This window comes from Lathamus discolor, chromosome 6, assembly GCF_037157495.1.
Source record: "Lathamus discolor isolate bLatDis1 chromosome 6, bLatDis1.hap1, whole genome shotgun sequence".
In the NCBI taxonomy this organism is placed as follows: domain Eukaryota; kingdom Metazoa; phylum Chordata; class Aves; order Psittaciformes; family Psittacidae; genus Lathamus; species Lathamus discolor.
The window spans coordinates 23,995,550-24,020,794 of NC_088889.1; the positions used below are offsets into that span (position 1 = coordinate 23,995,550).

The 25,245-nt window shown below is 40.1% G+C and overlaps 1 protein-coding gene across 10 annotated transcripts in view; it reads right to left on the reverse strand.

Annotated features, from left to right (window-relative positions):
• KLC1 (kinesin light chain 1) overlaps positions 1–21,254 on the reverse strand; it is a 54,422-nt gene extending 33,168 nt beyond the window's left edge. For 9 of the 10 annotated variants that reach the window (XM_065684779.1, XM_065684781.1, XM_065684777.1 and 6 more), the window contains exons 1-2: positions 20,953–21,254; positions 1,073–1,334 (exon numbers count right to left, since the gene is read on the reverse strand). In XM_065684779.1, coding sequence (XP_065540851.1) covers positions 1,073–1,333 — 261 coding nt within the window. In that variant the 5' untranslated portion in view covers position 1,334; positions 20,953–21,254. Of the gene's footprint in view, positions 1–1,072; positions 1,335–6,766; positions 6,829–20,952 lie in introns of those variants that run through there. The other variant, XM_065684774.1, reaches the window with a different exon arrangement.
• Positions 21,255–25,245: the final 3,991 nt, after the last annotated feature.

Sequence of the window (25,245 nt, forward strand, 5' to 3'; positions counted from 1 at the left end):
AACACCCACTAAAGGTAATTCTACTATTGTAATTTTTATTCCATATCTCTTCTAGTATTTTATTCCAAAAGAAGGGATAAAAACTTATACAATATACTAATAAAAAATGACCTAGTTTGCACCATAATGTCCAATGTTCTACATTGCCAGGTCTGGTAACCCATACTTGTTCATTCTCTCAGGCTTCAATTCATCATGGTCCAATGCACACAACTTCAGATCACCAAACAGTAACAGCTCAATAGCTCAATGAAAAGACTGAGCAGTTACAAACATAAAGCCTATTAATACAGGGCTGACTCACTGGCATTTTCAACTCATCTGCAAACACTCTGCCATTTTATACTGATGACTGTGTCACATCACACCAGGTTTCAGGTTTTTGACCTAGTACAAAATACCCTAAAGTTGGACTGTAAATATACTCCTAACATCCTGACTAAACAAACATCTTTTCACTCTTCTGTAGACAATACCTTCATCAGCTAAGATAGTCCAAAGAAGGAGTCCTTTAAGAGTGAAACTTACATTGTATACTCAATTCTCAACCTTTAAAATGCTTTTAGATTCAATTTTGGTTTAGTAAAATATTCAGTAAACATTAGAGATTCTTGAGATCCAGGAGCATTGTAAGCTATTATAAAGAGTCTCAGAATCAAGGGAATATAAACATGACTTTAAAGTTACAGCAGAGCTCAAAGGTTGAAGCAAATTTATTTGTGTGTGGGAGACCTACATATGCAATAATTTAGAGTTAAAATGCCAAAGCTCAGTTCTTGAGTTGCTTAAACATTATCTGCCTAATGCTGTGGAAAAGTCTAAACAGCAAATAGCCACTGTCTCACTAGGTAAAGAGAGCTCAATTATGAGCCTCAGTGCTGTAATGCTGAATGCATAATTAGTTCTGTAACACAGCAGGACATATAGTATCTACCTCTACTAATTACAGGAGTCTTTTTCCTTAACTTACAGTAACAACATAAATGTCCCAGCACATTACTAATACTCAGTAAGGCAAAAGGACAAAAAAGTCCTCAAAGTCTGAAATACTTTATTCTTACTGCAATTTTACCTGTGCTTCACTAAGGCCAAGCTCCAGCATTTCCAGTGACTTTCGAATCATGTTTGATTTTTCCTCAACCAGATTAGTTTCATCATCTTTCTTCAAACATTTCAGTGTTTCAAGTAAGCTCTGTAAAATTGAATTGTGTTCATTCTTCAGTGCCTCTAGTCCATTGATCACTTGCTTAGTTTTGGCGATGATTTCATCTTGAGTGAGCTTCTCCAACTTCTCTTCCTTTAAATACACCATTGTGGACATGTTTTCATACATTCTGAAATGGAAAAATACACTAGTTAATCCAAAGAAAAAATAAGCAATTCTCTATAACTGAATAAAGTTTTCCATTAAGAAGACATTAAAAAATACAAATTTTAAATGCAAATTCAGAATGCAATTATATTTTTGCACAACCTTCACAATGTTTCAAGTCCTGAGTTTGAACAAGGTTTCAAGTTTTCCAGTTTCTATTTCCAGATTCAACATTAACACTAATTCGTAAGCCAAGCAAGAACAGAAAGTAAGATGTATACTACAACACAGAGGAAGTCAGGCAAAAACACCAGGAGGTCTGCACTGATGAACAACTAGTTCCTGGACAAACTCCAACACGAAAAGGAAGCCTACAGAGGGTGGAAGCAAGGACAGGGAGGAATACATAGAAACTGTTCAAGCAGTCAGGGATCAGGCTATGAAAGCTAAAGCCCCAGTAGAATTACATCTATCCAGAGATACCAAGGGCCACAAGAAAAGTTTGTATAGGTATGTTGTTGACAAAAGGAAGACTAGGGAAAATGTGGGCCCTCTACAGAAGGAAACAGGCGACCTGGTTACCAGGGATATGGAGAAGGCCAAGGTACACAATAATTTTTTGTCCTTGGTGTTCACCAGCAAGGGCTCCAGCCACACCAACCAAGTCATAGGAGGCAAAGGCAGGGTCTGGGAGAATTAAGAACCACCCACTGTAGAAGATCAGGTTTGAGGCCATCTATGGAACCTGAAGGTGCACAAGTCCATGGGGCCTGATGAGACACATCCACAGGTCCTAAGGGAACTGGTGGATGAAGTGGCTACCCAGCTGTTCATCAAATTTAAGAGGTCATGTCAGTCCAGTGAAGTTCCCACTGACTGGAAAAGGGGAAACATAATCTCCATTTTTAAAAGGTTAAAAAGGAGAACTACAGGCTGGTCAGTCTCACCTCAGTGCCTGGCAAGATCATGAAGCAGTTCCTCCTGGAAACCATGCTAATGCATGTGGAAAATAAGGAGGTGATTGGTGATAGCCAACATGGCTTCACTAAGGGCAAACTATGCCTGACAAATTGGTGGCCTTTTACAACAGAGCTACAGCACTGGTGGAAAAGAGCAACTACCTGGACTTGGGCAAAACTGTCCCACACAACAACCTTGCTTCTAAACTAGATAAACAAGAATTTGATGGATAGACCATTTGGTGGATAGGAACTGGCTGGACAGTCGCACCTGAAGAGTTGCAGTCAACGGCTCAATGTCAAACTGGAGACCAGTGACAAGAGGTGTTGTTCAGAGATCAGTATTGAGACTGCTGATGTTAAACATCATTTGTCAGTGACATGGACAATGGGATTGAGTGCACCCTCAGCAAGTTTGCTGACAACACCAAGCTGTGTGGTGTGGTCAACATGCTGGAGTGAAAGGATGCCATCCAGAGGGACCTTGACACAATTGAAAGGGGGGGCCTGTGTGAACCTGATGAACTTCTAGTGCAAGATCCTGCACCTGGGTCAGGGCAATCCTAAGCACAACTACAGGCTGGACAGAGAGTGGATTGAGAGCAGCCATGAGGAAAAAGACCTAGGGTATTGACTCATGAGAGGCTCAACATGACCCAGCAGCATGTGCTTGCAGCCCAGAAAGCCAACTGTATGCTGGGCTGCATCAAAAGGAGTGCTACCAACAGGAAGAGGGAGGTGATTCTCCCCCTCTACTCCGCTCTCACGAGACCCCGACATGGAGTACTACATCCAGCTCTGGGGCTCCAAACATAGAAAGGATGTGGACCTGCTGGAGAGAGTCCAGAGGAGGGCCACAAAGATGCTCAGCAGGCTGCAGCACCTCTCCTGTGAAGACAGACTGAGAGAGTTGGGGTTGTTCAGCCTGGAAAAGAAAAGGCTCCAGGGAGAACTTACAACAGTCTTTCAGTACCTTAAGGGAGCCGACAATAAATCTAGAAGGGTTTTTTTACACGAGCATGTAGGGACAGGAATCATGAGAAAAAACACCCTTTTCCAGACAAGAAGGAAACACCATCTTTATCCAAGGGCTACAAAAGCTGTTATCATTATGTATTTTGAAAATAACGACTGCCCCCTAAGATTGCTTTACATTCATTACTGGAACTCCACAGCTAAATATATGCATTCAATTGCCTACAGGTTAGGTGCAGCAGTTTTGATGAAGTTGCAGCTGCCTCATGCTGGAAAATGTTCAGTAAAACACAACGCTTGCAAGAAACATTTCACTGTGCAATTTTGTCAGTACCTCATGCACTACTTTAAGGCTAGCATATATCTGGATGCTTGTCAAATTCAAGTGAAGATCAAAAAAAGTTTAGGAACTTGAGTAACTTTCTTATCACACACTGAAGTGAAAAGTATAACACAGTAAAAATACAAACTGAAGACATGGAATCACTTGATCTGTTTTAAATGTCACCGGAAAAATGTTCAACAATGAATTGAGGAATTGCTCCTTTATACTTAAGATATTTATATCTTCAGGTTAACCAGCGAGTATAAATTAGAATAAAGTAGGTAAGATTTTTCAAGAGTAATAAATTATCAACCTATATGAAGACATTTGGAGAAGCTTCAATAAACTAACATTTAGGTTAATCATCTAAACTGTATTAAACTCTGTACAGAAACAAGTCTAGTTTTAGAAAGAAAAAAAAAAATTACAACCACTTAAATCTTGAATAAGAGTCCTGTAAGAAACATGGATATAGGTGCACCACTTTGTGACAGCAGCTAAAGGATGTGGTGTTATGCTCTTGCATTACATTCAATTAAGGAAAAAAAAACAAAAAACAAAAAACAGAACCCCAAACAAAAAGTGTCCCCTGTTTATGCAGATCCTGCCCCTCTACTCTGCTCTTGTGAGACCTCACCTGGAGTACTGTGTGCAGTTCTGGTGTCCTCAACATAAAAAGGACATGGAACTGCTGGAACAAGTCCAGAGGAGGGCCACGAGGATGATCAGGGGACTGGAGCACCTCCCGTATGAAGACAGGCTGAGTAAGTTGGGGCTGTTCAGCCTGGAGAAGAGAAGGCTGCGTGGAGACCTCATAGCAGCCTTCCAGTACCTGAAGGGGGGCTATAGGAATGCTGAGGATGGACTATTGATGAGGGACTGTAGTGACAGGACAAGGGGTAACAGGTTCAAACTTAAACAGGGGAAGTTTAGATTAGACATAAGGAAGAAATTCTTTCCTGTTAGGGTGGTGAGGCACTGGAATGGGTTGCCCAAGGAAGTTGTGAGTGCTCCATCCCTGGCAGTGTTCAAGGCCAGGCTGGACAGAGCCTTGGGTGGGATGGTTTAGTGTGAGGTGTCCCTGCCCACGGCAGGGGGGTTGGAACTAGATGATCTTGAGGTCCTTTCCAACCCTAACTATTCTATGATCCTACCCACATTGTTGTAATCTCCTGTAATACAGTACCTAAAAGGCATACCCATTAGTCACGAAAGAGCTGAACACTACACTGGTTTATTTTGTAATAATCTACTGTCTGAAAACACAATGTGGGAAAGCAGGAAATTTGGTTTTACCACAGTTTGATGCAAGAACTTCACATTCACAAATATATGCGATACAGAGCATACACATCTGCATAAAACATCTAATCTAGCATGGCATAAAAAAATCAGCTCACCAAAACCTGATGAGCAGAATGGTATTTACACATTTCCCACTTAAAACCTGAGAACTATTACCCAGAATGCTTCAATGACATTTTTGAAGCACATACTCTGTAAAATTGTGTATAAAAATAAACTGCAATTTAATATGAGCCAAATTTGCAAATGCATGCTTCTAACATGCACAGTCATATAAGAAATTGTTATGAATTACACTAACTTCAGCATACAACACAACCCTAATTACCATCAACTTTCACACCTTTAATCAACAATTTTCATCCTGAATACAAAGAACTGAACCTTTGATGATTGTAAGGAAATAAAAACAGCAGAGGACATGTAATGAATAGGTAATTCCATTCTGTATTAGAGAAGTTCTGAGAAATGAGATTTTTAAATATCTAGGTTTTCTACAACATTTCAAAGGATGTGATCATTTGTCTGTCTTATGTGAACAGGGGTAACAATTCTGTGTGCTTCAGTATTTTGTAGTCATTCTACACTGAAGATGAAAGGCAGGTACATGCATCTACATGTAATACATGTAGAGATGCTGTTTAAAAGAAATTGCACGTTTTAACCACACCCGGAGAAGTTAAATTAATTATAGGTGATGAATACAGATAAATTAACAGCCATTCACTGTTAAGAAAAGGATACGCAAAACCAATGAAGTAATGCCAAAACTGTATTAGGCCTTGCAGTGGTCATGCCTTCATGCAAACAGAATACAGAAGCCTGGGAAGTACCTATCTGACATATGAAGTCAGTCACAGAATCATAGAACGGTTTGGGTTGGAAGGGACCTTCAAGATCACCTGGTTCCATCCCCTTCCCCCCCCCCGCCTCCCCCCCCCCCCCCCAGAGTCAGGACATCTTCCACTAGACCAGTTGCTCAAAGCCCATCCAACCTGGACTTAAACTCAGTAGGGATGGGACATCCACAGCTTCTCTGGGCACTCTGTGCCAGTGTCTCACCGCCCTCGAAGAGCGAGCCAAGACCCATCTTTTTGCACCATCGCATTTAAGGTGTGAAATGGACACTGATTTGTTACTATAAAGAAAAAAAATGTCATCAGATCACAGAATCAGTCACATAGCTCTGGCTGAATACACTGAAGCTGCAATGGAAGAAGGCTAAGTCAGCACAGAAGCTTCAGAATAAAGTGAAAGCAGGTTTAAACCCTAAGGGACAAAAATATACTTAAAAGCCCATGGCAGCAGTAGACCTGATTTACAAATATATGCTTCTCCTCTCAATTCAGTGTGCCAGGTTTTTAAGCTACCTCATTCTAAACCAAATATAGCTATAAGCTTTCACTGCCTCAGACCTACCAGTACAAGCAACTGTACTGGTAGCTGGCATCAAGTCAAAAGCTGCATCAAGACACAGATGGATTTGAAAGTCCACGCAGCCTAGAGAAGACTTCTAAAGTCTCCTCTAGTGAAAACTGTTAGAATCCTGATCTCTCCCACTGACAAGAAAGGAATAAATTTTTCTGCATAGGTTTTTTTTTGTAGATTGTGTTTGTGAGAATAATTTACAAGGAGAATAACAAATAAGTAATTTATCATGTTGTCAGATCTGATTTGTTGTAGTAGCAAGATAAATATATAAATATCTAGTATCTTTTAAGAGTAGCATGGGGTATGGTGTTCACCAAACAAGGCCATATTTGACTAGGCAATTATACAACTACTTTTGCATACCCTAAGGCAACAAATGCCATACAGGAAGTGAAAAAGCTACATGTGTGTGCAGGAAGTAGGCATGCATGTATACAGAGGAAGAGAGATAAAACCTACCATGCCTTTCTATTGTCACTTTTCAAAAATGTTAATTCTTTCTTCGTCTATTTTTTTTCCCTACAGAAAAAAGGGCATAGTAAAAGGCTTGTCAGTTTTATACAAGTACAGTGAACTGCAAATTTTACCTGTTACAGGGCAGGAATTAGACATATTAATTTTTCATTCATTTCACAATTGAAAACAAAAGAAAAAGTTAAGATGCACAAAGGTTTTGCTGGAAAACAGGATTTTGGATGAAAGAAAAAAAATATTCAATGCAGCCAGAGTGGCACGCTAGCCAGCTGGCTTAAGCAGTTTACGTATCATATTAAATATGTGCCTGTGTAGACCTCAAGTATTGCCTTCCTGGTTTATTTACCACAACACAAACTATGAAGTACAGAAATCACTTAACACTTTCCAACACTTTAAAAGAGAAATCAAGCATTTTTCTTCAAACACAAAAAAATTAATAAACTTGGACAGATAAACATAAAAAGTCCTACAATGACACCTCTTAAAGAGGATTTTGCAGAATTTTGTAACATAGACTCCAGCCAAAGATGTTGATTGAGAGTAGCGAAAATCTGAAGCAAAAAAAGCTCAAAGAAAATAGTCAAGCCTACTGCCTTTCAGTCATATAACTGCTCAGATAATCTCATATATTCTCTGAGATATCATATACAAAAGACTTAAGTGGCTGTATTTTTAATCACTTCAAGTGTTTTGTTATTCATAAAACTTTAAAACCAACTGTACTAATAATGCTGACATCACAATTTGTGCCTAAATTCAAATGGATGTAAGACATATCCAACCTAGCTAATTAAGCTCTTCAACTTACATTTAAGGATCTCTTAAACATAAATAGCTTTTCCTACTCCACTACTTCTTAAAAAGTGTAATTTCCCTGCAGATCACCTCGAAGAATTCTTGAACTAACCCATGTAACCGTATGAAAACCTCTTTGTGCCGGAAAACTTATAAAAGGCGAAATATTTTTCTAAGAATCAACAAGGTTATTTGTTTCCTTGACTAAAGATTAAAATGGGTCCTAAAGAAACAAAAACAGGTCTGATCTTTTTTTATTTCCTTGTTACGTATCCTTAAGTATTCCCTTTCTTAGTATTGATGTTTTCATTATTTGTCAGATTTCAAGTACTAAAAGCTTGGAAGATAAAATTTTAATGTAGCCTGTGTCCGATCATTACTGTTTTAAAAACACTATTTAAAATACAATTAATAAAAGTCTGTAAACTGCTGTGACAAGTCAAAATCTCCCTAAACCTTTTCACTGGAACATACACATAGGAGACAGGATAGCTAAAAACTACAGAATAATGTGTCTTCATGCAAGAAAGAGCAAATCATCTTCCTAACAGTAAAAGCTACTTCAAGACTGGCTCAAGCCACACCTATGGGCCCTGTCATCTACAAGCACTGCAAATGCCACAAAGATATAGTACATATTAATTTGATTTTTTTTTTATTTATTTTTGTATCTCCAATATCTATCTATCCGTTCACTGTTTTGTAACAACAGTCTATTCAGGGTTTTTAACCCTAATTTCACTCTTGGTTCCTCCTTAATTAAATGGCAAGGCTCAGTGTCCTACATCTGGCATGAGCTTGTTTCATTTTGTATTAGCTGCAAACTACAAGTCATTAATGCCCTGCTTAGACCAAGAACACATCTCATTACATCACAGAACGCACCATCTTGCAAAACCGCAAGCTGGTGTAACTGCTAACCTTCATTATGTGGAAAACTGACTTCTCAAACAATCCTCAAAAGATCACAGGCCTGCCATGCACAGAAAGAAAGGCCACCAACCAAAGGTAAGAAATGAAAAAAAGTCTGCTGAGGCATATGAGTAGTATGCCAAACACTACATTAACTGTTCCCCGTCCTAAGGCAGCTCAGCAACACACTAGTCAGAAATGGCAAGGATGAATCACCCACAGATGTCTTTCATGTACTTAGAAAGGTATTTGTACAACTACTCAGATAAGAAACACTACAGTTTGAATACACTGCTGTTATGGATTACAGTAAGAAATCTGCAAGTTTGAAAGAACAATGGTTACTTGTGTTATAAAACAAAAAAACCCAAATGACAAGACGTTAATTTTTCTTTCTCTTTGAGGTTACTTATTCTATTACAAGCCATATTCTCATGCATAAGAAAATTTATAATCTTTGTCTTTGTTTCACCTGCCCTCTTTTTAATTAAAATTATCCCTTTATACTCAGGAATTTTATTTCAATACATTCATCTCTAACCCCACGAACAAAAGAGAGTAGCTTTTTCCTCTTGACATATTCAGGACTGTAGCTAAACTGCCAATGCTATGTGTCACTCTTCTTATTATGCTAGATTTGAATCCATATATGAGCCTTTACAGAATATAAAGTCCATCCCTGGCAGTGTTCAAGGCCAGGTTGGACGAAGCCTTAGGTGAGATGGTTTAGTGTGAGGTGTCCCTGCCCATGGCAGGGGGGTTGGAACTAGATGATCTTGAGGTCCTTTCCAACCCTAACTATTCTATGATTCTATGATTCTAAGTCATGAACTGCACTTGCAAACAGTGTCCTGTTGGAGGTCAGCTTTAAGGTACGCTTGTTGGGCCAGTTCTATAAACAGAATACTGCTGCACTTCTGTACTGCCTCAGGCTTCCAAATACACAATCTCCAAAAGTGTCTTCACAATTCAGCATACATATGCACAAGCCACCCTACAAATAACTCAGTGGGAACAATTAGCGGCACATAGCGGAGGCTATAAATCACTGACCCGAAGCAGGTAAGAAGATGGTGTTGCATGTGCGTAGCAACCAATAAGCTACAGAGAAGTCCTTTAGAAAACATGATGAGTTTGGAAAAAAACAAAAAACAAAAAAACACCAAACAACAACAAAACAGAATTAACCCTGTGGATTCATTTTTCTATCAACTTCCAGCTAGTAAGCAACAATTCAAAAAAACCTTACTGTGCTCCTTCTCCCAGCCTTCAACTTGGCACTGACCCTGCATGTAGGAGTCCGCCCCACCACCTGGATACTTTGCATACCTTAAAACGAAGGTATGCAAGGTAAATACTGTGAAAAGGACATCTCTAGTCCTTGAATGTCAAGGGTAAGTATCCTAATAAAAAGATCAGAATCACGTTCATAGGTTGATCTACAACCTTAACAACACAAGATATCTGTGTTGGCAAGCAAACTGGACAAACACGCATACTTTGTAAAGGTTTAACATTTATAAAGGTAAACATAAAAATTTCTGAAGAAATGCACAATAAGCATGGGACAGCTTGACCAAAACATGTAAATCACTAAAAACTTCAATACTGGCAGAGATTTCCACCGGACTAACATGGCTGCTGCTCTTCAGACAAGACTGGCAGGTGCAGCCTCTTCTCCACATCACATCAGTGGGAAAAGGCTGCATAACCACATGTTCTAACCCTGCTTCACAACAGCATCCACCTGTGAAAAACACTGCGTCAGACTGCAGGAAACCCCAATGGCCATCAATAAACCCATCCACTGCATTAAACTATGTTTAAGTGAAGAGGATTATGTCCTTGTTTAAGAACGCAGGGACTGTACACTTGCCTTGATAAATCTCAGAATCTTTAAACATAACAGCCTGCTATATATAAAAATATTAATGCCTTTTAGGAGAAGTCTGGATTCTTTGGAAGATTACAAAATTACTATAGAGAAGAGCATGCAAACAAAATATATTTGCTAATAAAAGAGATGATAGCTAAAATAGCTCCTATAAAACCTGTAGCAAGGATGATGCTGACTGTTCTCTTTGAGAACAAGAAGCTAAGAAGATATGCACCACTGAGAAAGCACAAGCTATGAAGACTTGCACTGCTGTGGAGTCCTTTTATTTAGGATTTCTATAGCATGATATATCAACACTAATGAAGCATATACTGTTTCTTAGCAATCACGTATTTATTCTTGTAAGTAGCAATCTTCACACTATTTTAAAATAAACACTTTTGCACATTTTGAGATAACTGACAAAAAAACCTTGAGTAATTTCAGCCTTCAGTCTTCCTTCTTTTGTAGCAAGTAAACTGTTTTCATTGAAATTATAACTTCCTGCTGAAACAGTTAATGCAGTAAAATAATTCTTATATAGTACAAAACTACTAAGTGGCATAAAAGCATCCTGTAACTATACAGATTATTCTTCCCCTTAAATAAAAGGTTATTATGGTGTCAATCCCTTGACAGTACTCCACTGAAGAAACACTAGCTACTAGGTAGCATTTCAATTATCATGATACAATCAAGTCTCTATCATTTAACTGCAGACAATCCAGATGACCTGCCAATCTATTTCCAAACTCTCTTTTAGATTTAACCATATCTGTAATTCTATAGTGCTGCAGACCATAGTCAAATACCACCTTACTCCTCCTGCTCACATACTGCAGCAGTAGGGGCCCTCGGATGATACGGCTACCCTCACACACACATCATTATGCCTTCCCCCAGTATTTGTGTAAAAGGAATCACGGGAAAATATCCTCTTTCTGGCATACCTCACCCACTACATTTTACCTTTCTGAAGCCCTAAAAATAGGCAGTGATTAAAACATGGAATAGTCACATAACCTAAAATCACAGTGGATTATTTCCTCCGGGAAGTGGCAGCTGTTTAAATCCTAACATCAGTCTGCAAGTATCATAAGTATGTAAGAGAAAAACTTACTCTCTGCTTACATTCTTAGGCCCTTCTACCACCTCAGGTTTCAAATGACTGCACAGAAATAAGATCCTTCCATGCATTTTTTATCACATCAAAGATGAGTCTTTCGCAAAGCTGAAGCAAGGGAAAGAAAAATTTGACAGGCACATGTCTAAGGTGGTTTAGTAGATCCAGTCAAAAGTCTAAAGGAACTACACTAAAAGCCATACCTTCATGAAAGTACATGCTTTTTAACTCTTTGTTAACCAAAGTTACTATCATCTGTTACAGGCTGGTGGTACATAACTTCCTTACTCAAAATCTGAAACAACATACTTGGTTAACATCCTCAGACCTGTGACAAGATGAAAACCCCATTCTTTTCCACAATAATAAAATTCAATACAAACATTTTCTATTTAGCAGTCCTGGGCAAAGAGCTCTAATGCCAATTTGTCAATTTAGTTATGTCCATGCAATTTCTAAAGACAGACTGCAGATCACTGTGTGTTCTACCCCTTGGAGCAAGGGAGTTGTCTTTTTTTTTGTACTGTTGATGTGTCAACAGCAAACAGCATCTGCTGATCTTCCTCAAAGCCAGCACTTCCTTAGTTTGTTGTGAGCACTAATAAACACTTCCAAGCAGCCACCAACGGACCTCAAGAAAGCAGAGCATTTTGCCTGGTCACTAAAACACTGACAAACGAAACAGCCTAGGCCACAGGGGACTTATGCTTATGACCACAAAACCCACCTCACTGGATCATTTTAACAAAATGACCACAACTGTATTAAGGGTAGTTACATAAAAACAGAACAAATAAATGCAACAGAAGGCAGAAGTAGAATAATTTTAAAAGTCATCATATTTACCCTAAGTTATTAAAAATGCTTGTAACAAGAATCAACAATGCATCTGGAAAAATCACAGGTACTTATTGAAAAATATTATAGTTCAGTATTTTGTAGTTACGAAGACATGCTTCATGAATTACCTACTTAAACTGCATTGAAAGGAAATTTTGAAAGATACCATCAAGACAGTTTGAGTTACAAATCCATCATTACTATCAAATTCCAGTTTTTACAGGCAATATTCCAAGAATCTACATTTATTTGCACGGAAATAGCACATGGCTCCTCACGGACTTGCCAACTTGTGCAACCATGTCTTCAGTGAATCTTGAGCGTCGATAAGACATTTTTAGCAGACTGCTTCTAGCCAATGAAAGTGTCTCTGGACACACTGGAGACTGGAACAGAGGTTCAGTAACATCGAAGTATTTTCAAACTTACTTGTCTTGCAATTTTAAGCTGTCAATACCATAGACAAAACATTTTCAGAGCTTGACTCATTTTGCATTGCTATTTTTGGACAAGAACTGCTTTATTGACTAATCAAAGTAAGCATCTACTTCTATTATCTATTTATAGTAACTCTAAATAGCGCTTAGGTAAAAGCACAGGAATGTTCCCATCAAACTGGACTTCCGTAATACATTAAAAACCCCATCACCTTCCACTTACCACCATCAGCCCTATAATCTTAACCAAATCTCCTTTTTATGGCATACCTATAACCATTATAAAAAATGCACACAGGAAGGGCAGAGAAGGCCACATATTGCCTCATATTATTGGATCTGTGTGGGAAGCTTTGCTGACAATTTACTGTAAGTACAGATTATGTTGCTTTTACACACTTGAGGACATTGAAGAGAAAGGCTACCTGAACCAAAATGAAAAAGCCAGCAATTTTTTCTGCAGACATAAAAGTTTCTAACTTTCTTCAACACGCGCCAGCCTTTAGGTTTAACAAATCCTTATATCTGGTTTTGAAGCTATCTAACAGCTTCCACTAAGATGCACAAACTGTGCACAGTCTCCCTTCAAGCTTAGGAAAAACAGCCCCCTTCCCCTCCAATCATTCTTTCACTGAAAAACAAAGAAATACAAAACCACTAACCTACTTCTTCCAAAACGACCACAGAGAGAGAGTTGCATAATTAAATTGTGCAGGTACTGTCCTTAATATTAAGAATTAATATACCCCATTAAATACTACATTAAAATTGATATTTTCAATGGCAATCAACAAATATCACTAATAGTTTACACCCTACAAACTTTGTTTCATATAAAGAATAACAAATGATGCAGTCACCTAGAAAAACAACCTCATATCACTCACTGTTTCTTGCCTGCTACAGCAGAGAGGCAATTTTGCTGTAAAACTGGAAATAATTTCCTTGTTAAGTCCTCAATAACCTGCAGGGTTTATTCAGATGGTCTGAACTCTACGGGGCGAGGAGGTAGAGAGCAGTACAGCAGTCCTTAACTCAGCATTTGACAAAGACACCTTAACATTCTGTGCACTCACACCTGAGGATGAAACCATAGTTTTAGCCCCTTCTTCAGTGATCTTTCACATTTATTATTTATCTTTGCTAGCACTGGGGCACCGAGTGCTCCTCTGGGACTCCTGAAATACTGCCTGTGGTAACACTAGTGCGACAGTTCCTCCATCCTGCTGCAATACTCTACTCTTCTGATGGACTGACACAGAACAGAAGCACATATTAACAGGAAAACAGACACAAAAGAAGTTACATTTTTAATATTATTTTTAAACCATCTCACTTAGAGAAATCTCCTTTGAAAGCATCCCCCTGGGGAATGAAGGCAGAGCAGCCACTTCCCAAAGTAACTGTGCTTCAAAACAACATACCATGCACTTGCAAGTATTGTTCCATGTGCAGCCTGACTATGGACAGAAGGAAAAAAAAAAAAAAAAAAAACAGGAAAAGAAAGGAAAAAGAGAAAAAAGGAAAAGAAAAAAAAAAAGAGACAAGAAAAAAAAAGAAGGAAACAAAAAAGTCAGCAAGATTATTTCCAGGCCATTTGTTAACAACTAGGCAGGGATCAAGACTCAAGAGTGAATGGCCACACAAACTACAAGCAAACCCCACTGACAATTGCTTTCAAAATATCTGTTGTGCATTTGCCCTACACCTGCATTCTGCACAACTCAGGAATTATTTTCTAAGTAAAACAATATATTCTAACAGAAATGGCAGCAATGTAAACTATTGTGAGAGAAATTGACACTAACTGAATAAGACTTTAGAGCACAATAACTGAATCACTGATCTGCCTTTATCTCTTTTTTGAACAATGGAAAGAAGATATAATTAAGTAGCAGCAAATTACTGGGACACTGAGTCACAGTCATCCTATGGTGTCTCTTGCCTTTTCAAAAGGTATAGGATGGGTAACACATCCTTGGAAAATGAGGACATTTGGCTAAGACACCTGTCAGTACCATAACAAAAAAAACTACCTTTCATCTCTGCAGCACTTCTTAAACCCCAAGGAATGCCTGCCAAGCACCAGCATTCTGTGTTCCAGAATGCTCCCAGACCAGAAGCCTGAAGGTAATTTTATCAATTCCTGTTAAACAGAGATCTGCCTTACAGGAGGCATAGCCATCAGGTTCACACACCAAACCTTCCCGCTACATACTCTCCAATATATCACTCCTCAAAATTAATGTATCTTCCTGATTAATTCATTCATCCATACCTGTAGTTAAGATCTCTAGGTCACTATCATGTGTGTCAGCATACTGGCAAGAATCACCGTGACTCCTGTGCCCCTCCATATTTCAATACAGTAATAGCTATTATACTGCATGCAACTGGGCTACATCCAGGGAAATGATAAACATAAACAACAGTGCATTCTTATCTCCTATTGCCTTCTGTGTACAGAGGAATTTAGAGACACAAATGGCCACTGAATCATCTGGTCTGGCTTCCTACAAACACAAGACCATCAGCATTCATTCACTAAGGCTATGGGTAGAAATAATACCCTGGTAACACTCCTCATGCAGTCAAACATTGCATTCACATCCCCCATCATTCCAACACAAACACCCATTTGTAATGAATCAAACCAAATATATATGCCTTTCACTGGATTATTTTTCAGTCACAAGCAAGGGGACAGAAAAGTAAAAGGACCAGGACACCAACACAGCCAAAACACATCTGTTTCCCCAGGCTGCCATGCAGTGAGCTGTGTTAACTGAATGAGGACTACATAAACCAGCACTGAGACCGAAGATGAGTTCAACTATATCCTTAGAGTTTGATTACATAATCCTATTTGTATCAGCAGAAACATTTTAGGAGGTTGTTGTCCTGTCCCCATCTCAAACCTATAACCTCCCCTATATCCTCACAGACTACCACCCCACTAGTTGCATTAATCCAACTACACACAGCCACCCTCTACACTGCAGCAGTGGGGAGAAATCCCACTTTTTTAACCAATCCTTCTCTCTCTGGTACACACTAAGTATGATTTGGGGGAGGCAGGAAGGAACATCCAGTTTAAGCATGTAAACAAATGAAATGTTAAAGGTGAGGCTATTGTAAAATCCACTCACAGTGAAGGACTATCAGCACTCACTCTGAAATGGAAGCTGCTCAAAGTGAAAGAGAAGGATAAGCTGTGACTTTTCTAAACTATTCATGCTGACATTGTTTGATAAAGGAACATCCATAGATGCACTCAATCTTAAACACAATATTCTATTCAGGGAAGAAGAGGGGGAAAAGAAAGGGAAAAAAAAAAAAAAAAGCAGACCCACACCCAACACAGAGTGTGCCTCCTCCCTGCTAGTCCATAACCTGTCTTACATGCTTTGCCTCAGCTACTGTCAGCTGGAAAGAGCAAACTCAAGATACATCGCAGGAATGCAGCTATTGCAATCCCTTAAAATGTTTAAAACCACCACCCCGTACATGAGTAATGAAAAGCACACATACGACAAATAACAGCACAGTGCAAGTGATCTTAATTTTCTACTAACATTTAACTACTTGTGCTGTCTCCAGACAGAGCACAAAATTAGAACATTATAAAATACCAGTACTAATATGCTGCACAGTAGCACAAGATTTAAGAAAATATTTATGAATTTATGAAAAGTGTTTGTAGACAATGCAAATTATTATGAATTAAGATATACAGTTATCTGATAATTCAAAAAAAATCTAAGTATTGTCCTTTAAAAGATCTGATTTTTAGATACAACTTTTAAAGCAGTACCAAGAAGTTCAGCTTTATGTCAGACATTTCTTGACCTTCTGAACATTACTTTCGTGCAACACTGCCTTTTTTAATAGTTCACTGCAGTACATCATACAGTAAGCAGAGTATAATTAGCCACTATGCCAATCCTACTGACACGTAAGGAAGTCAGTACTACCACTATACTGCTTACATCCTTTGCTTTCTTCACTTCAAAATTCAATAAAATCAACCATAGTTCTGACACAATCCCCGAAACACAATCTTATTACTATGAATGGGTTTTATGGCAGATATTTATAAAAGGACCAAAATAGGAAACTGCTCTCTTTCAAGCCTACCTGCAAAAGATATTTTACTGCTTTTACCTGTGAGCAAGACTTGATATTGAGAAACTATATGAATAATCTATACATTTAAGTAGATAACGGAGGGAAAGCATTGTTTGGAATATAAGATGACATGATCCCGTGCTTCCTAATTTTGAGCAAAGATGACCAACAGTAATTATTTCACGAAATAAATTTAATTCTAAGTACATGTCAAAACACAGCTTCCAGAATTAAAACTGTTTCTGATTGAAACAAGAATTAAATAGCAGAGTCCATGAGAGATAAGCTGGATTCAAAGAAACAAGCAGTGATTAAATCAACACACAGATACTATTACTTGCATCTGCTTCCTTAGCCGACTGAATCTGAAGAAATTGTCAGCTATCAGATACTAATTTTCTTTATATATTATGAGAAATTAGCAGATCTAGAGTTAACTGTGCTTTAGTGTTCATCCTCTGAGAACAACTCCTTTGTTCACATTCCCAAATATATCATGGGTAAGGGAAACATACGTTCTCAGTCCGCATGCTTGTCTATTCACTGTGGACAGACATTATTGAATTTATTGTCTAGCAAAAAACCCACCACCAAGTATAGTGTCATCATATGTCTGATGCTTGCAATGCACTTCACACAAAACCCTACAGAAATAATTCCTCCATCACTGAAAACATCCATAATTTTGGCTCTGACCCTCTAACAAAGTGCCCAACATGAAAGCAACAAAAGCATCTCAGCAAACCTAAGACAGCATAAGTGCACCTTTTTCTGGTCAGGCATTCATTAAGTAATTCTTCAAGGGAACCACACTTACTTCTACAGCCTTCTTTCAGAAGAAAAACGTTTCACTAAAGAATTTACTGGGAAAGACTTAATACCTAAAAAACACCCAAAACTGACTGTGACTCAGGATACAACTATTATGATCAGCTCTATTTTGAAGTCAAAAAGGTTTCTTTTCAGAATGAACAATTTGACCGGTATTTGGTTACCATGAAGTACCAGACATGTGTGTCATGCTTTTGTTTTACGGAAAATGAGAGTTGACATTGAAAAGAAACGTTTTCCTAAACTTTGGTCAAGATACACATGATGTTCTTACAAAACAAATAAAAAAATACTTTGGAAACACAGCGTATTATGCAGACTGAATTAAGAGCAAAGTCTGCGACTAGCAACTTCATTGCAATGATGATGGAAATGGTTCATGTTTACAATACTTGCGTCATACCGAAGAACACCCTGGACACAGACATACTACAAGACATGTTCATTTAAACAGAGACCCAGCATGCTTGTGCCCATCACTATATGCTACTATGCCCTTCAACATTAAACACAGAAGTATATATTGCGTATTCATTAATTTACTCAAGTTTCCTTATTGTCCACTCCTCTTACAAAAACATTACAACAAATATTTGCACACTGAAACTTTAAAATAATCATGAGTATGCATCTGAAGAGATGCTATTAATCCCAGAATAAATCCAACTGCACGTCTGCCAGAGAAGCTAAACAGAGGAAGAGATGAAAGAGTAACTGCACAAGCCTAGCTCTCAAGAGAAACAAAAGCTGCATTAAATAGACTCAGAACTGAATATGAGGCTACAGAATTTCCCCAAACTCCTAACTAAATCAGAGACATAGGTGGGCACACATGTATACACAGAGATACGCATATAGATAAACAGAGTATACTGTATCAGGGTAGCACACAAGTGAAGGTTTTCTGACATGGCAAGTTCTTCAAAAACAGAGGAAGCAGCAATCGCTCTTACGAGCTTAAGCGTCTGTACAGTATTATTGCACATCCACAGTATTGTATGTCCAATCAAAAACATTCAGAAGATGGCATTCTAGACTCCTGGAAATTTAATCAATGATTTTGCAAGTAATTCCTCATTTGTCAAAAACAGATCTTTTTAAAAACCAGTTTCCATTAATAAGGCACTGTTAGCACACTATAGTAATTTGACAAACAGTAAATGAGGCTGTTTCATGGAATGTTCTGGGGTAACTTTATTCTCTTTTTTTGATTACATATGATAGCATATTTTCTTTGCTTAGGAAGTGAAGGGAATCTAAGCTCAAATTGCTGTTAGAATTTCTGATTAGTGGAATTGTCCAGTTCCTTCGTGGGCTGTCCAGTTCCGTCATGGTCCTTCAGAAACATAAAGGTTGCCAAGCTTTAACTGCAACATGATGCAGAAGTGATTCTGCATTGTTGTGTGAGTTTCAGGAAGTAACAATTTAAATTGTGTGCATTTACCCACAAGGTTCTGCATTACATAAAATGCATATCTAAATGAAACTGCCAGAATTCTCCATACCTGTTGTAATTTCATAGAAAGGTACTCTTAAACCATGTGTTCACAAAAATAATTGTGTGACTTACAAAATACAAGGTCTTCTGCTCAGAATGACCTGGATCAGCTTTCTTTCTGCTGCCAGTAAATGCTGAATGTGTTACTTTCAATTGTATCTATAATCCCAGGGTTATAATATCCTCTATCATGTTCCGCTGAAGCTTTGGAATTCACAATCAATTAAAATAAAGCTATTTCCCAACAAAGTCTGAAAACCGTGCATTAAGAAAGATGGGGTTTAATTTTCTTGGGGTTTGTTTAGTTGTTTGTGCTGTTGGTTTGCTGGGATTTTTTTTTTTTAATTACAATGCTTAGCTGTCTAAATCTCGAAGGTTCCTTTTTAGCTTCCAATGCATACCCTTTGGGCGTAAGTTTCCTATTTAACAAATACAAAAGTGGAAGTGAAAGAGGCAATTACTTCTCAGAGTATTTGTTACCAAACCTCCTGCCAATTGCAAGAATGCTAAGATTACGCTTTCATTTTATGTATTATTATGTACAACTGTGAAGGCACTTTATATCATGACTTTTCCTCATCATTTTGCTATAGCAAACTATAAAAACAAACTCACTTTTTTCTAGCTGCTTTTATGTGCCAATTCTGATTCAACGGGCAGTACCCAAGTACTGCTACTACATTTAAATCATATACACTAATGGAAAACATTAACAGGAGGAAATAAAAACAGAGTAAGAGCACCATCATTGATTTAGTAGCTTTTAAAAAGCCAGACGATGCCATTACACTAGGTGATGTCACTTTGGTCATTAAAATATGCTTTGATATGCTTAGAACACAGAATTCAATACGGAGTGAAGAAGTTCTTTCTTGTGGTTACGGACAAGTGCTATTGCAGATCTACAAACCCAGCGCCTTCTTACCCAAAAATATAAGAAACATGAAGACAGACTAAGATTTTGAAGTGCCTAATTAATCACTGCCCTAGTGATTTACCAGTTAAGTCAGTTACGTATTTTTGCTAGAATAACCTGTTACAAATCAATGCCTGTCTTATTTTATAAATGTAGAAATCTTGCCAAGACCTAAGGCTACAAATCGCCTCCGACTACAGCATAGCAGGTGACCTACAACGTATAAATCCGGTCCCGAGTTACAAAACCGAAGAAAGAGCTGTCCTGGCCTCCTTTTTCACCATTTCTGACTTAGCAACAGAATCAACCACCTAAGCTAAACCCGCGCAATAAAGCCCAAGCTCCGCACGCCCCACCGTAAGGGGCTGGCCGGGACGAGGTTGCGGGGAAGGGGGCGAGGCCGGCGCCCCCCCACTTTGCCCCGGGTCCCTCCCAGGGCGGCGCCCGGCCCCAGCCGCAGCACCGCCGGGAGCCAGGAGGCGAGCAGGGGACAAAGCCAGGGCGATCCCCATCCCCTCGGGAAGGTTCCTCCTTTCCGCAGCCGAGCGGCGGGTGCAACTGACAGAGCTTCACACGGAACACCGAAAACCAGCCTCGCCCCCTCCGCCCAAGCACCCTCCCGTGTCCGTGCAGGGAAGAGCTGGCTGTCAGCAGCGCTGCGGGGACCCGCCAGCCCGCGCAGCCTTTTGTTGTGTGCGTAACGGCAGATAAAAAGGCAAAAGGATTGAACATCTTCCCCCCCATGTCTCCGCGCACCCCCCCGCCAAACGCCGCCAGTGACGCCCCGGGCGCGGGCAGCTCCCCTCACTCACCGCTCGGTGCTGCAGACTCGGGCGATGTGCGCAGCGCTCGCAGAGGCGGCGGGGGCCGCGCAGCCCGGGCGGCGGGGGGGGAAGGGGGGGACGGGGGGGCACGACGACAACGACGACCGGAGGAGGATGTCAGCGATGGGCGGGCAGAAGGGAGGAAGGAAAAGGGTTTTTTTGTGGGGGGGGGAGCGGGAGGGGGAAAAGGACCGAGGAGAGGGAAGGAAGGAAGCGGGTCAGCACCGCGGCGGCCTCACTGCCTGCCCCGAGGTGCTGACAGGCGCGGCGCGGCCCGGAGGAGCGGGCGCTGACAGCCGCCGACACCCGCCGCCACCCCGGCTGCCGCTGCCGCCACCGCCCCTGCGCCCGCCCCGCGCGCCCGCCCACCGCACCGCCCCGCCCAACATGGCGGCCCCCTTCTTCTCCCACAAGCCCCCGCGTGCCCTTCTTGCCCACCGCCCCTCCGGTGCCTGACGTCACCCTCCCGGACGGGGGCAGGCTCCGCGGGCAGGGGACAGCGCAACCCCCCCCACCCCCGGACGGCTCCACTTCCTTTCCGTCACTCGCTCTCTCCCCTCAGCGCGGCACGGGCCCGGCCCCGCCGGGTACCGCGGGGTTGTCCCCTGGGAGCGGGATGCTGGAGGGGGACCTTCATGGGTTCAGGTGCGAGGCCGCACGGGGGGGACGTGCTCAGCAGTGCTGAGGCCTTGTCTGCCTGACGCGGTGTGAGCTGCGAGCGAACGCGGCGTTGCGTCGCCGCACGCTCTGCCGCCGCCGGGGTGGTCTGCCTCCGTCGCGGGGACCCGCCGCAGGTGCTTTTCGGGTCGTGTGGTGTCAGCGTCGCGAAAAGCAGTTGAGCTGTGTGCTTCTGTAAAGCGGAGTGACAGCAAGCTGGTCTTGTAAAGCTGGTGCGCCTGTCTGGGTTGGACACCGCTGGGACGATGGGCGTGAAGGTGGACATGAAGTGCGCTCCGCTGAGTGCAGCCAGCTCGCACAGGGAAACAGGCTGAAGTGCTAATTCTGTAGTGAAAGCCCCTGAGGGCTAATTATGTGCTGCTAATGTATTTTAAAGCCATTGTGTTTGTTCCACACTGAATCAGCTGGAAGATCTGTAGTCTTGCACAGGTGAACACATAAGAAGTTAAACTTCCAGAAGGACTTCGTGACATTTGTCACAAGAACTCTTTCTTTACAGCCTCAAATTTCATTCCCCCTGTCCCTACTAAAGCAAAAGGAACAACCACAGTATTTTCTTCAGGTTGCTTTATGTTCTGCTAGATAGAAGTTAAGTGCAGGAAGTAAAGATGGAAGGGGTTGATGTCTGTGATGGAAAAAAACAGTCAAGTATAGCAAAGCGTAAAATGTGCATTGGAAATCATTACGGAACAGTGACAACCTAACTATGAAAGAGTTATTAATAACAGTCATAAGTTAATGGAGACATGGAGATATTATGGTAAATCAGAATGTGCAGCCTCACCTAAATGGCAATATCTAAAATATGCAAGGAAAGCAGAGCTTACATCTGTTTGTCCTCACATACAACACTGAGCAAGTCTACAAAATGCAGATGGGAGAACAAGTCAGGGAAGAAAGCAAGACTCCTAAGGAGAAGCAGGAAGTTGGAAGAAGAATCAAAGCTAATGCTGTTGTCAAAGAGGCAGAAGAACAGGAAGATTCACAGAAGCCCACAAGAAACAAAACAAAGTCAGGGGAACATGAATTGCCTGCAGACTGCGAATACAGAGTCACTTGGATTTGAAGAGCTGAGGGAAATGAAATACACTTGCTGAACACCACTCACTGATATCTTACACAGGTCAAGCTGCCCAAGAAAAAATAATTGTCATACTATCATTTCAGAGCTACAGCTTCTTGTGTTCTTCATTTAAAAAATTTCTCTAGCAATTTTGTATTAATAGTTTAAGATAATATTTTAGTGTTGATAGTCAATATAGTCTATGTATAATAATGTGAAACACATGTTTGCACAGTAATATGAAAGGGGGAAAAAAGATTGAAGCACATTCCTTTATACAAACTACATTTTAAACGTTAGTCATGCCAGTTGGCCCACAGGTTCAGAGTATTTTCATGAATTTGCAAGACATTTAATTAGAAATAGAACATGTCCTAATTACATAATTATACAAGAGAACTGATTCAAAGGAACCCCTCCTGTCTTTTGAATAAACAATATTGATTGCATTCTTTCTATCACACACTTGCCTTAAAAGATTTCCTGCAATTAGCTGCTTACCCGAGGGATCAGAGCATCGCTGAACAAAGCAGCTGCTCCAGCTCTGACCCTGATGAATAATACGCTGGCTAATCGAGTATATACATGCTGTCCCCACATAAGCAGCAGCACCCGCTATGAGCTCTCTCCCCCAGGAAGGTTGATTAGCTCATGGAACTAAAGTGCAGTATCACTCCCCTGTGTTTATGGCCCACAGCAGATCAGACACAGAAGAGGCTTGGTGAGCCTGCTTCTTCCTCAAGCTTCTGCCTGACCTGAAATATCAGAACTTCCTTTCCACTTGGATCTTGTTTTTCCTGTCTCATCTACGTAAGAATTACCCAAGTTCATCTAGCAGTAAAAACTACTTACTGTCCACATTTCCATCTTCTTTTAGGAAACTAGTTATGCTACATGCCCTGCTTTTAGGATTAAATTATCTAGACATGTTGTCTGTAGAATATTCTTTGCCACCAACAAGGTCACCATGGCTTTCTGGAGATATCGGAGTGGGTATTAAACCCCCCAAACACATTATTTACAATGATGGATTATTTATTTTCGATATACGCATCTCCCTTCTCTCCCAGAAGAGGGAAGGAGGTTTGTAGTTCACAATGGGTGAGAAAAAAGGGAACAGTTCAACTTATGCAGCACAAAGCTCATGGTTTTTTGTGGTGCAACAGTGAGAGGATATACATGCAACAAATTGAGATTCGGTTTAACTGACATCCACAAATAGAGCAAGCCTCTGTAAAAAAATTCAGGCTCACTTCATTTAAGAAGTGTGGGTAGTTTTATTTTAACATTGTTATTAAAAAAATTATCCTCCTGTCTTAGAGGATCTTTCCTCTAAAAGAGACAAGAGATTTTTAAATCTAGTGCTACAGTCTGTAAAATCTATGGCTTCATTTTATAAATGTGGGCTACAATAAAGCACTACATTGGAATAATTTCAACTGCTGCTAAAGTGCTGTCTAAAAGCATCCTGGCAATAATAACTATTGAAAGGCCAGATTCAGCAACCTTGCTGGCTTTTCATCACAATCACTTGACAGTTGCATATGCTTTTAGTTTGTATTTTCTACAAGAATGTCCTTTATGGAAAAGAGAAAACATAAAAATCAATGCTCAAGAGTTAAAAGTGTCAGGTACATGGCTTCAGGCACAATTTTAGCCCAATTCCCTTGTGCATGTGTTCAATTACTGCATGCAGAGTGACCTTGGTGTCGTGGAATTCAGGCACTTCAGAGTAAAAGGACAGTATTTTTGCTTGCCTTGACTCACTGTCATAGTCAAGATGCCTGAACCCACCGCTGGGCATGGCATTGAAGTTCTAAGTAAAAAAAAACCAACCCTGATTGTGATTCTGCTTCCTAAGTCAATAAGCTTTATTCACATGCAAGTGAATTCTCCTTTTTCAGAGTCACAAGGATTTCTAGAAAGCTGTAACAAATGAAAGCCAGCATGCTTCTCCCTGCTGTTTTCTATCCACAGAGAAATAACAAGGAAATAAAGCATGCAGTGTTAATTTAACTCTTAACAGGCTATTTCATTAGTTAATTTTTGTTACTCTCTTTAAACGAGCAGGATGCTCAGCCCTGGACAGTAGCATTTTGCTAAGTGGAATTCTTTTGCTCTCCCAGCTATTACAGAGCTGTGCTACTATTAAAGCCCCCAAAATACTGACTGAAAGGTTTAAGAAGCCTGTTCACTTAGCTTTAAAACAGTTCTGTTATAAAAAAACAGACTTATAAACCTCAGGTGATACAGTTAAAATAACCACTTGAAAGCCACAAACTATTAGAGAATTTCATGTCAATATTAATGTGAACATACCAAAAAATAGTAGACAGTTTCAGCTACATGACTATTTATATATCCCAATTTTCACTGTTATCTTCAAAGTAGGTAAATGGCCTATCAGGTAATAATTGCACTCTTTGACAAATTCCTTGCAGCATGTATTTACAGACACTGTTGGTATTTTCCAAGATCCTACTTTAAAGTATCGAAATTCCCAGCAGGTTAAGGGGTTGCAGAAGAGAGTTTATGATGAT